This window comes from Cynara cardunculus, assembly GCF_001531365.2.
Source record: "Cynara cardunculus var. scolymus isolate 2C chromosome LG 1, CcrdV1, whole genome shotgun sequence".
NCBI lineage: Eukaryota > Viridiplantae > Streptophyta > Magnoliopsida > Asterales > Asteraceae > Cynara > Cynara cardunculus.
The window spans coordinates 3,815,187-3,826,784 of NC_037528.1; the positions used below are offsets into that span (position 1 = coordinate 3,815,187).

The 11,598-nt window shown below is 38.5% G+C and overlaps 4 protein-coding genes across 4 annotated transcripts; all 4 read right to left on the minus strand.

The window, feature by feature from the left end:
• Nucleotides 1–1,055: 1,055 nt before the first annotated feature.
• On the minus strand, nt 1,056–3,109 carry LOC112527887 (UDP-glycosyltransferase 76B1-like). The gene is made up of 2 exons (XM_025138734.1): nt 2,535–3,109; nt 1,056–2,080 (listed from the first exon to the last, which is right to left on the minus strand). Exons 1-2 carry the CDS (start codon nt 3,046–3,048, stop codon nt 1,212–1,214), a joined length of 1,383 nt encoding a protein of 460 aa, XP_024994502.1. The 5' UTR covers nt 3,049–3,109; the 3' UTR covers nt 1,056–1,211.
• A 337-nt stretch (nt 3,110–3,446) lies between these two features.
• On the minus strand, nt 3,447–5,142 carry LOC112527183 (UDP-glycosyltransferase 76G1-like). Its single transcript, XM_025137648.1, has 2 exons — nt 4,620–5,142; nt 3,447–4,346 (listed from the first exon to the last, which is right to left on the minus strand). The coding sequence occupies exons 1-2, from the start codon at nt 5,140–5,142 to the stop codon at nt 3,472–3,474; spliced, it is 1,398 nt and encodes a 465-aa protein (XP_024993416.1). The 3' UTR covers nt 3,447–3,471.
• Nucleotides 5,143–5,407: 265 nt separating this feature from the next.
• On the minus strand, nt 5,408–6,936 carry LOC112515540 (UDP-glycosyltransferase 76G1-like). Its single transcript, XM_025122419.1, has 2 exons — nt 6,411–6,936; nt 5,408–6,324 (listed from the first exon to the last, which is right to left on the minus strand). Exons 1-2 carry the CDS (start codon nt 6,928–6,930, stop codon nt 5,474–5,476), a joined length of 1,371 nt encoding a protein of 456 aa, XP_024978187.1. The 5' UTR covers nt 6,931–6,936; the 3' UTR covers nt 5,408–5,473.
• A 2,575-nt stretch (nt 6,937–9,511) lies between these two features.
• Nucleotides 9,512–11,288, minus strand: LOC112529870. Its single transcript, XM_025141296.1, has 4 exons — nt 11,058–11,288; nt 10,360–10,951; nt 9,959–10,078; nt 9,512–9,854 (listed from the first exon to the last, which is right to left on the minus strand). Exons 1-4 carry the CDS (start codon nt 11,229–11,231, stop codon nt 9,778–9,780), a joined length of 963 nt encoding a protein of 320 aa, XP_024997064.1. The 5' UTR covers nt 11,232–11,288; the 3' UTR covers nt 9,512–9,777.
• Between the last annotated feature and the right edge of the window lie 310 nt (nt 11,289–11,598).

Below are 11,598 nucleotides of genomic sequence, written 5' to 3' on the forward strand. Positions count from 1 at the left end.
CTTCCATTTCCGTCAAATGACCCGGCCTCCCCTGGCTCTTCCACCGTCCGGGCTCCCTTTCCTCCCTATGCTCCTCCRGCGCAGGCCTACCACGCTTCGCGCCTGCGGCGTTTTCGCCAGACGGTCTTTGCCAGTAGTGCCATCCTCCCCGCTGGCTATATGGGCGGGTTGTCCCTCGCTGCTGCGTTCTGTTAGGCTATGGATTACAGGAACAAATGTAGTTGAATGGAACAGCATGCGGGTTACACGTTCCACTGTGCCGAGATGTGAGGTGCAGGTGTATATATATATATATAAAGAGAGGCATCTTTAATTACAACTCTTCCGAAGGTTATGACCGTTAGAACCAAGAGTGTCTGGCTCTTTTCACAAAGTTTGTATATTTTGGAATAATTAACTTCCTTAAATATCTTATATAATATCAAATAAAATCATATTTATCTTTTAAAAAAAAACTATTACTTCCTCATATATCAAATAAACCATGATTTTAAATCTTAGTTTTTTGAAAAAATTTACAAAAAGATCTTGAAACCGTATATGGAGAAATTCATCATTTTTTTCATATATGAAAGCAACAAAATGATCCATATATGAAAAATCCATGTACAACAATGATTCTTATACAAAAATTCATAACTTTTTTATATATGAAACCATATACAAAAATGATCCATGTACGAAAAATTCATCACTTTTTCATACATGAAAATATATTAAAAAAATGATCGATATATAAAAAATCATTATTTTCTCGTATATGTAACCATCATCATATATTTTGAACCCTCATCTTCAACCATGGATTCACAATTTAAATTCTTCCCCTGGAATGATTGATCTAGAAACGAAAAGTTGGATGTGATTGTTTGAAATACCACATTTGGCCGCCAAACAAATGATAGCAGATGAAGGAGAGGAAATTATAGCTACGTCAAACATGTCTTCCTAACCATCATCACTATCACTTTAATTAAGATCGTTTATATATGTATAGGGTTCAAATGAGAACACCCTCTTACTATAGACAATCACATGTGATACACAAAATTAAATCTCATGACTCAACCATAATCTTACAATTTCCCCAAAGTTTTATTCTAATTTAATTCTTAGATAAACATGAGCCAAGGTCAATAACGGGATTTCAAGATCTAAGGAAGCTTTTTGCTCCAGATCCATCCATACAAATTACAAGTGATTTCTTAAGGTTAGAATGATAAAATATAATCAACCAAACTTTGTAACGACCGATAAGAAGAACCACCTTCTACAAGAGAGAGGTTTACCTTCTCTTTTAGACAATGTATTCTCTTTTGTATTTCTTCTCCTTCGTCATCCATCATTACTCTTTTGATTGTCATCTCAATCCCTAACCTTTCAAAGTCATCCTTCAACAAAACGCCAATCTTCCAAACGTCACACACATATCTTGCAATTATTGGTTGGTCGACAAAACAAGGAGAACAAACCATAGGAACTCCTTCACATATGCTTTCCAATGTTGAATTCCATCCACTATGAGTCCAAAAACATCCTGTTGCGGGATGAGCAAGCACTTCTTGTTGGGGAGACCATTTCACTACACGTCCTTTATCACCCACTCTCTCTAGGAACTTTTCAGGCAACAACTCAAGCCATTCTGAACCAGAAACAACCCCTGGTCGAACCACCCACAAGAATGGTAAACCAGTATTAGCCAACCCATGGGCCACTTCTTGAAATTCTAACTCAGTTATGCGTGCTACACTCCCAAAACTTACATATATCACAGACTTGGGTGCTTGGGTGTCTAGCCATGAGATAATGGTCCGGTCTTGTTCAATCAAGCTACTCGAGGACGCAGAGAAGTACTTGTGGAATGGGCCTATAGTGAAGTTCGGAATTGGAAAATCTTGGTGAATAGTTTCTAGTGCAGATTCTTCGAGTTCTTTGAACGTGTTCCAAATTATCCCTGATGATGCCTTCATTTGATTATGCATGTTGGTCACGAATTCTGACATACCTTGTGGGTTGATTGAGATCTTTACGATATCTTTAAATTTCAAAAGTGGATGTTCTGGCACTGATGTTTCGTAATCTGAGTATAAAAACAAATGTAAAGAATTTATACGAGTTTTAATGTTATAGACTGATTTGCGTGGGTGGAGGACCCATATGTTTCACCATTAATTTTCTGAAACTAAGGGTCGTTTACCTAAACACTTATCCAGTAAGCACTTACCGGTAAAATTCAACACTATCGTTTACTTACCAAGTAAAATTTTATTCACTAAAACGCATCGTATGCAACAATTTCTCCCAATAAGCGCTAATCATGGCAAAAGTCCTCGTTCTCACTTACCGGGTAAGACTCTCGATTCTTGTCTTCGCTCTCACCAGGTAAGATTTTTAGTCCTTGTCATATTCATTCGGTAAAGTAAAGTGAATTGGTAAACACTTATCCAGGTAAGCATTTGGTAAACGTTACCAATTCACCAAATTTGATGAATAACATTATTAATCTCAAAAAGGATATGATATAACAAACGTACCTTCTTTAGGAGGATTGAAGTAACCCTTTTCCGATAAAATGGGCAAAACGCCGTAAGCTACGACGCAACCAAGACTGCTTGTCCGGAGCACCACTCGAGGGATCTTCAGTTCGTCGGCCACCGCCTGAGTGAAATAGAATCCAGCATCAGCGATCAAACAAGCAATCGGTTCTTCCAACAACAATCCAGCCAGACAATTCCTAAACGGATCTACACAGCTGCTATTAAGGTACTTAATGTAAAAGCTGGGGTCTTTCTTTGGCAACTGGTTTATGATCTCCGAGAAGTTGTCGGAGATGGATTTGAAGGTGAAGTGAGGATAGTTTGAATGATTTGGAGAGTTGTATTCAGTGTGTATCATTGTTATTTTAAAACCTTGGCTGTGAAGAATATTTGCCAACTGAAGCATCGGATTGATATGACCCTGGAAAGGCATGGAGAACAATGCAATTCTCCGGCGAGTTGCCGTCGGTACTGTCCACTGGAGAGTGGGAGCTCTTCCATGGATCTCCATATTCAGCCAGGTTCAAGAACTTTAAATTCAAGATAATCTTTTAAGCATCATCTTTTTCCCCAAAAAGCCCATCATTTAAAATGCCGTCCACATTTGTAGTTTTCTTCTAATTTTATTATGGTTGTCGTTTTTTTCAATTAATGCAGACCACATATACGGTATCACCCAACTAGACGTTCGAGTTTGTCTTTTGCTTCATATCCAAAGGGGAATAAAAATCCTCTTGTGGCCACGGAGTTTCAAATGCGGTGACTCCGGGCTATCTGCAAAGCGTCTTGTGATTAGTCGGCTCGCATAGCGGGTTAGATATCCGGACTAATCAAAAAAGTTAGAGATTTAAGTATCAAAATGAAGAACATCCGATCCCAAATTAGTTCTTCGATCGATAGTTCTTTTTAACGTAATATAAAAGATCCATATTGATTAAAACGAAGAGATGAAACCAACTAGAGATTCTAATGACTCGTATGAAGAACCACCCTTCATTAAGCTAACATTTACTTTTTCTTTCAGACACCTTGCCCTTTCTCTAATGTCTTCCCTTTCTTCATCCACCAGTACTCTTCTTATGGCACTTGTTATCTCCTCTCTCCTCCACCCATTCTCCAAGTAAACTGCTACCTTCAAAACATCGCTCATGAATCTTGCATCTAAAGGTTGATCGCCCCAAAATGGCGAACATATCATAGGAACGCCTTCGCAAATGCTTTCCAACGTTGAATTCCATCCGTTGTGAGTCCAAAACGCTCCGGTTGCTTGATGGGCTAGTACTTCTTGTTGAGGAGCCCATTTGACAATATGACCCCTTTCACCCACCTCATCTAGGAACCCATTAGGTAACAGTTCTAGCCATTCTGAACCTTTGACCAACCCTGGTCTCATCACCCACAAGAATGGCTGATTGCTAGTGGCCAAACCATGAGCTACTTCCAATAAATCTTGTTCTTCTAGTTGAACAGCACTGCCGAAACTTATATATAGTACAGAATTGGGTGCTTGGTGATCTAGCCATGTTATGGAGCTTCTATCTGGCTCTAGCAGGCTGCTCGATGAGGCTGGGAAGTATTTGTGAAATGGGCCGATCAGGAAAGAAGGAATCGAGAAGTCTTGATGGATCTTCAGAAGCTCGGATTCTTCAAGTTCCTTGAAGGAGTTCCAAACGATTCCTGCAGATGCCTTTGTTTGTTTCAACATGTTAGCTAGTAATTTTGCTGCAGGATCATCCTGGCCTTTGATTCTCATCTTCAAAACGTCTTTCACTTTGAGAACTGGAATGTCTGATACCCGTTCCTCCAAATCTAGATTCCAAGAAAAATAAACAAACTTGAAGCTGAGATGTTCTTCAATTAAGATGATAAAGATCAAGAATTTGCTTACCCCGAACCAACTCTCTACTTTCAGCTTTCTTGGAGTTACTTTCATCTATTGGTGATATAATATTCTTCAGATCTAAATCAACACTCTCGTCATCAAAAACTAGAGAAAGAATCCAAACTGATCATCAAGTTATAATTACAATATTAATCAAGAATCCATTTTAGCATATAATTTCATCAAGAAAGAGAACGGACCGCTGTTTACTTGGTTAAAGTAACCTTGATCATCAAGAACAGGTATAGAAGCATAAACAAGAACACAAAACAAGCTACTTGTCCTTAGAACAATTCTGGGAAGATTAAGACTATCTGCCACTGATTGAGTGAAATGCCAAAGTGCATCAGTGATCAAACAGACAATAGGCTCATGTTGATGTTTTGAAGCAATTAACATCTGATCCAACTCTTGGCGAAAGCTGACTGCACCATACTGATTCAACAGCATGATTCCCGACAGAAGATCACCAACCCCTTGGGAAGCTAACTTGGAAAGATTGGTGTCTTTAGGATCTGTATCAAGAACGGGTCGAAAGGTAAAGTGAGGGTAGTTTGACGTGTAAAAAGAATTGAAGTTGGTGTGAAGGATGGTGATAGAGAAGCCTTTGGAGTAAAGTATATTTGCCAGTTGAAGCATTGGGTTTATGTGGCCTTGAAATGGCAACGGAAAAAGCACCACCCTTTGCCGCCGGCAGCTACTTCTCTCTTCTTGGTTCTCCATGGAGAATTAATTAGCTTCCTGAACTCAGATGTGTTTATGGAATTTGTTTAAATAGCCTTAACTCTATTGTCTTTTCATTTGGTTCTTGAGCCTCTTGTTAATGCACAAAAATAACAAATTTATAGCTAGGGTCGGCAACGAGCATAAGTAAACCCGTTATTTGTTATGTTTTAATTCGTCTCTATTGTTCAAACGGCCAGAAAGAAACAAGATCACAATGACAAGAAAAAAACATAAGAAACTAGAGATTTCTGTAACAATATTCTGTGTAAAACAGATCAAAAGGGTTGATATTTTCTTAAAACCAAATAGATCTGGATAAAATATGTGATCATATGGAAGAAATATAATCGATTAGAGACTCCAATGATTGGTATGAAGAGCCGGAATTGGTCAATGAAACATCAACCTTTTCTTTCAGGACTCTTGCCCTTTCTCTAATGTCTTCATCTACCATGACTCTTCTTATGGCATTTGCTATCTTTTCTCTTTGCCATCCATACTCCAAATGCACCCCAACCCTCAAAGCTTCGCTCACGTATCTCGCATTCAGTGGTTGATCTCCCCAAATAGGCGAACAAATCATAGGAACACCTTCGCAAATGCTCTCCAATGTCGAGTTCCATCCGTTATGAGTCCAAAATGCACCTGTTGCGTCATGAGCTAGCACTTCTTGCTGGGGAGCCCATTTCACAACTCGCCCTCTTTCACCAAGGAACCCATCAGGCAATAATTCGAGCCATGACGAACCCTTAACGAATCCAGGTCGAACCGCCCATAAAAACGACTGTTTGCTATCCACCAACCCATTAGCTATTTCCAGGAAATCTTTCTCGTCCACTTGAATCATGCTACCAAAACTAACATACAGTACAGAATTGAGTGGTTGGTTGTTCAACCATGGAAAAAAGGTTCGATCTTGTTCTAGTAAACTGCTGGAGGAGGCTGGGAAATGCTTGGGGAATGGTACCAGGAAACTTGGTATCGGAAAGTCACGAAGAACCGTCTTGAGCTCAGGTTCTTCGAGTTCTTTAAAGGAGTTCCAGATGATTCCTGAAGATGCTTTTGTCTGTTTCAGCATAGCTGTTAACATCACCATGGAATCTTCCTTGTTCTTGATACCTATCTTTAAGATGTCTTTCACTTTGAGTAGAGAAAACTCTTCCACTTGTTCCTCCAAATCTTGAGAATCCATGAAATCAAACAATAAAATGAGCATCTGATCATGATTTAGATAAATTTATGAGAGCATTAAACAATTAACTTACGGGTGTCGCCAAGTTTGAAGTAACCACGATCATCAAGAAGTGGTATGGAAGCATAAATAACAAGACAGAACAAGCTACTTGTCCTTAAAACAAGGCGTGGGAGATGGAGACTATCAGCAACAGATTGCGTGAAGTGGCAAAGTGCATCGGTGATCAAACACGATATTGGCCCGTCTTTTTCCGACGAAGCTAACAACAGTTCCAATTCGAGGCGCAATGAATCTGCACCAAATTGATTGAAGAATCTGAGACGAGACATAGCAGCAGCTATGCCTTGTGAGGGTAATTCCAAAAAGCGTGGGTCTTGTGGGTCGTTATCGAGGACGGATTTGAAGGTGAAATGAGGGTGATTGGATGTTGCAGGTGCGTTGAAGTTGGTATGAAGGATGGTGATGGAGAAGCCTTTGGAGTAGAGTAGATCTCCAAGCTGAAGCATGGGGTTTATGTGGCCTTGAAATGGCAACGGAAACAGTAATATTCTCCGGCACCGGCGACCGCTGCTCTCTGTTTGGTTCTCCATAAGAGTTGTTTAGAGTTTTGTTGGTTGAATTCTTGAAGCTAAAAAAGTAATTAAATATGGCATCAGATATAGCCGGCTGACTAATTTAACATAGTTTAAACGAAACTATGATTTTAGTTGTTATCATTTGGGGTAAAATGTACGAAATATCAAAAAAAATTTATATTTTTTTTATTAGAGTATTGTATTTTTAGTTTTTTTATTATATTAATATATTTTTAAATTATTTATTATTAAAATATTGTATTTTAAAAAAATTATTTATTATATTATTAAATAATTTTTTAATTTAAATTTATCTATTGTATCAGGTTTTCATGATACTTCGTTGTTGTACTGTTGACATTTGACTTTAAGATAGGATAATATTCGAGAGTAGTACTCGTACACCAACTTCGGCTCAATTTGGGCATTTCTCTGGATGGGCCCAACATTTTTAGCTTTCCAACTTGATAAATCGCCCATAAAGGAATAATCCAGCACCCAAGCCCATCAAGTTCATAAATAATTAATTTTTTATTTTATTTTTTTGAAGCCAAAAATATATTAACGAGCCCTAATCGGGCAACTAGAAGCAAGAAAACTAAACATGTCATAGTAAATTCTGAGACAAGAAGAGAAACGGGATTTCTATGATAGAGTAATAGTCTTGTTGAAGGAGCAAAATACGAGATAATATTTCCAAACTTAGAAACATCATTCCTTAAAGCATGTATAGCATCAACCACGTGTTTCTATATTTAACTTGGTCGTAGACGTCTCCAACTTTCATCCACATTCAAGGATACTAAGGGAGCGTTTGATTCGTAGAATGGAATTCATCAAATGAATTTGACTTTGAGGGAATTTGATGGAATTTGACCATGTTTTTTGATTGCGTTTGGTTGGATGGAATTGGAATGAAATTCTTAACGGAGTTGGAATTTTTTTCTTTCGTTCACGGAATTTAACGAGAAAATTACATAGATGGCATTTCGAGAAAATCCTTTTTAGGATGGAAAGAACGTGAGAGAGAGAGAGAGAGAGAGAGAGAGAGAGAGGTTGAGCATACCTGATCGAGCAGAGTGAATAAGATCAAGCAGTTTTGAATAGGGATGGCAAAAAAACCTGAAACCGATGGTGAAAACCGAAAACCAAAACTTTAGGACCATGTTCGGGTTTGGGGACATTTTATCTGAGACGGGGCGGGGATCGGGGACAATTTCGGGGATTTTAGCAGGGACGGTGATTATTGGCCTGGCCCGACCTGCTATGCGTATATATATTTATTTTAATTTATATATATATATAATATCATTAAAGAAAATAGTAACATTAATTTTTTTTTTTAACTTTTATCCAATTTACTTCAACAACCCAAATAAGGCTCACGAAAAAGTCTAGTTTATTTGTCTAATTGTGAAATCGTGATTTTACTTGTATAATGTTTGAAGTTATGTTTAGATTTATATTGTAATCTAATACTTTGTTAGTAATTGGTTCGATTATGTTTGAGACAATTAAACTTGCTTTTTTTTTTTAAATTGTAATTTACTTTTAGTTGTGAAAATTAACATATTGTAATTTTTCTAAATCCGTTTTGGGTTCGGTTATAACCAACGGTGAACGGGGAAAAAAAGGATATTTACCTTAATGGGTTCCCCAACGGGGATCGGGGCGGTCATGGAGACGGTTTTAGTTATCGGTTTCGAGAACGGTGATACCAATAATCGGCCCGAACTTGACCCGTTGTCATTCCTAGTTTTAAACGAGATCGAGCAAAGGAAATCGAGCATAATAGAGCAGAGCAAATCGAGATACAACATCGACGAATTTGAATGAGGGATAAGGAATTTGTCGGATTGGAATTTGAAATCCATGGTATATGCGATGGAATTGTGAAATCGGTGACTTAAGAAATTTGTTGAAATTGAAAGGATTCATCTACATCTATTCTGTGAATCAAACATGGTATTTAAAATTTGGTCAAAGATTTAAACATTTCAGTTCCTTTCAATTCCACAAAATTTCATGAACCAAACACCCCTAAGATGTTTTGCATTTGGGTTTGTACTTGTGTGCGAAAACCCAGATGTTTTTTCTACTAAACGACTGTTTATACATTTGTTTATAGAAAAGAAATTACAATTGCCATTTACTTTCTCCTTTTTAGTATTTTAAGAAGTTACTCTACCGTTTTCGAGTCTCATCCAATTTCTTTCCGTTTCATTTGTTTCTCTTGGCTAAAAATTCAAAGTAATAAACGACAAAAACAAATCTATATACCATATGTTTCGCATCCAACCTGCTATACGAGTCGACTAATCCCAAGGCAACCACCTTTTTTGCAGATAGCCCGAAGTCACCGCATTTGAACATACGTGACCACAAGAAGATTTTTATTCCTTCTTGAAAACCTAGAACCTCCTGATAGCTTTGACCTTTGGAGATAAGCTAAAACCAAACTTAAACACAAATACAACTACAACTACAAGCTATCAACTTATTTTAAAATATTATTGATATATAATTACACATTTAGATAATATTCCAAGCTATAAAATAATAAATTAAAAAAAAAAAAAAGAGCAAGCCTTCAACATTCAAAACCAAACTATGCTTTCTCTTTTATTATTAAATTTTGAATAAAAGAGACAAGTTTTCCCACACCCCAAAATTCCCTTCTTTTCTTTACTTTCCCTTTTCACCCAAAAACACCTACTCTTCCTTCTTATTCTTTTACTACCCTTCAAACACCAAAACAAAAACCTTGGATCCCATTACCCCCTTCTTCTATACTTTTTCAAATTCCTATTCTATCTACCCTTTTCACCATCACCATCACCATCACCATCACCAAACTTGGACTCAATATGTCCATTCTTGAGGAAGCACCACTTCTGCGCTTTCGCCGCCCCCGCTCCTCCGCCCTACCATTGCACTTCCTGGAATGAATGGAATACTTTAACATGTCAATGCTATTGCTATATACAATACAGGTGGGCTAATAAAGTAATTAATTGAACTTCAACTATAAATTAGCAACTACCGTTGTCAGACTGGGTATAACCACGGCCATGGGTGTTCAGATGGATCTGTGGAATAATGGGCTCCATGCTTTTGTTCAACGACTGAGCTACTCTGGCTGGCATATGAGCAGGCGAACATGCTGTTTAAATATTAATAAATCAAGATAATCATCATTACCAGCAATAAAGTCAAATTAAAGGTATGGATTAAAGCAGTCTAAAGGCAAAGTTGGATTATATGAAATGATTATGGATTTTAAATTAAGCGCAAAAGGACAGAAACAGGGCCAAATGAACATCATCGGCATCTAGATTCGAATTTTGAAAAAGAAAATTTTGTTTCACTCGCTATTTGTTTAAGAATAAATAAACAAAATAGACTTAGCAATGTGGGAAATCGCAGCAAGATAAGAACTAATACCTGGTTTTTTCTTCGATTCAGGTGGATCGTTAGAGTATCTCCGGGGTAAAAACACGCCGGTACCGGCACACTCCCTTTTTAAAACGGTGGTCTCACGGCCACAACCGCCACCAGATCCGCCGAGAACAGGTTTGGCGATGAACCCAGTGGAGGGTTGTTGACGCCGATGGTTTTCAACTGGGAGGGGAGGCCATGCAGATTGACGAAAACCCATCGGCTGCCCACCTCCACATCGACCGCCGCCGCCGTAGTTTGCGGCTCCGGTAACTCTGTAACGAAAATGTTGTTGCTTGATAAACTCTTGGCTTCCACTCCTCCATATGGTACAGTTAGGGTGATGGTGAGAGAAAGGAGGTCCAACGGCAAGAGGACGCGGGGATACGAGTAGACCTCTGTTAGCAAATACGTCGTCGTTGACGTTGTTCATCCTCATCTTCATCCTAGCGACTTGGCCAGCCGCAGCGTAAATTAGATCCCAGGCGTCCTCCTCGGCGTGAACAAACGGCGTTGTCGGAGATGAACGAACATGAGTAGGCCCAGAAACAGCCCAGCTCAAAGTCGCTTCCGGCGAACCGGAGAAAACCCTTTTCTTCTAATCAAACAAAAAAAACACCCAAATTATAAAATAAAAAAAAGAAATTATACACCCAAATTAGAAAGTTAGCACTGGTTACGATTAGAAAAGTAAGAGTACATACCTGAAGAGGGTAAGGAATTTTGAGGCGCTCCTGCAAGGAAAAGGAGCGAGTGAAGCGGCGAGTTAAGCCAGAGATGTCATCGTCATCGCTCTCAGACTCATTAGAAGAGGAGGAGGCAAACTCGTAGGGGAAATCGGAAGGGAAAGGGAGGGGGGGTTTGGTGTCGATGGCCATGGGATCGTGGGTGAGAAACTCCGACGGAAGCCAAGAAGCAAGGTCGGCGAGAGTGTCAGACATTTGGGGAATGGAAAGGAGGAAGGGAGGGATGGAGAAGATATAATAATGGAAGAAGGGAGAGTGATTAAAGAGAGTGGAGGGAATGTTCAAGAGACAAATTTGCTTTCCACCAAGGATTCCAGGGTTTTTCCGACCTTCAAATTTTCTATTTTATTTTATTAATATATCATTTATTTATTTGAGTCTTGAGGGTTTTAAATTTTTTGTAAATTCAAATTTGTGTTTTTTTAATTATTTAAGTGGCTTGTTAACTCATGCGGACCAAGAATATCCAACGGGAGTTTACCCCTTATAAGATAAAAGA

Excerpts from the sequence above, each read along its gene's own strand:
- LOC112515540 (XM_025122419.1), bottom strand. The coding sequence starts at position 6,930 with ATGGAGAACCAAACAGAGAGCAGCGGTCGCCGGTGCCGGAGAATATTA. Across the intron at positions 6,325-6,410 it reads CTTCAAACTTGGCGACACCC|ATTTGGAGGAACAAGTGGAA; the intron begins GTAAGTTAATTG and ends TGGATTCTCAAG.
- LOC112527887 (XM_025138734.1), bottom strand. The coding sequence starts at position 3,048 with ATGGAGATCCATGGAAGAGCTCCCACTCTCCAGTGGACAGTACCGACG. Across the intron at positions 2,081-2,534 it reads CTTCAATCCTCCTAAAGAAG|ATTACGAAACATCAGTGCCA; the intron begins GTACGTTTGTTA and ends TTTTATACTCAG.
- LOC112529870 (XM_025141296.1), bottom strand. The coding sequence starts at position 11,231 with ATGGCCATCGACACCAAACCCCCCCTCCCTTTCCCTTCCGATTTCCCC. Across the intron at positions 10,079-10,359 it reads TGAATCGAAGAAAAAACCAG|CATGTTCGCCTGCTCATATG; the intron begins GTATTAGTTCTT and ends ATATTTAAACAG. Across the intron at positions 9,855-9,958 it reads TTATACCCAGTCTGACAACG|GAAGTGCAATGGTAGGGCGG; the intron begins GTAGTTGCTAAT and ends CATTCATTCCAG.
- LOC112527183 (XM_025137648.1), bottom strand. The coding sequence starts at position 5,142 with ATGGAGAACCAAGAAGAGAGAAGTAGCTGCCGGCGGCAAAGGGTGGTG. Across the intron at positions 4,347-4,619 it reads CTTTAACCAAGTAAACAGCG|ATTTGGAGGAACGGGTATCA; the intron begins GTCCGTTCTCTT and ends CTTGGAATCTAG.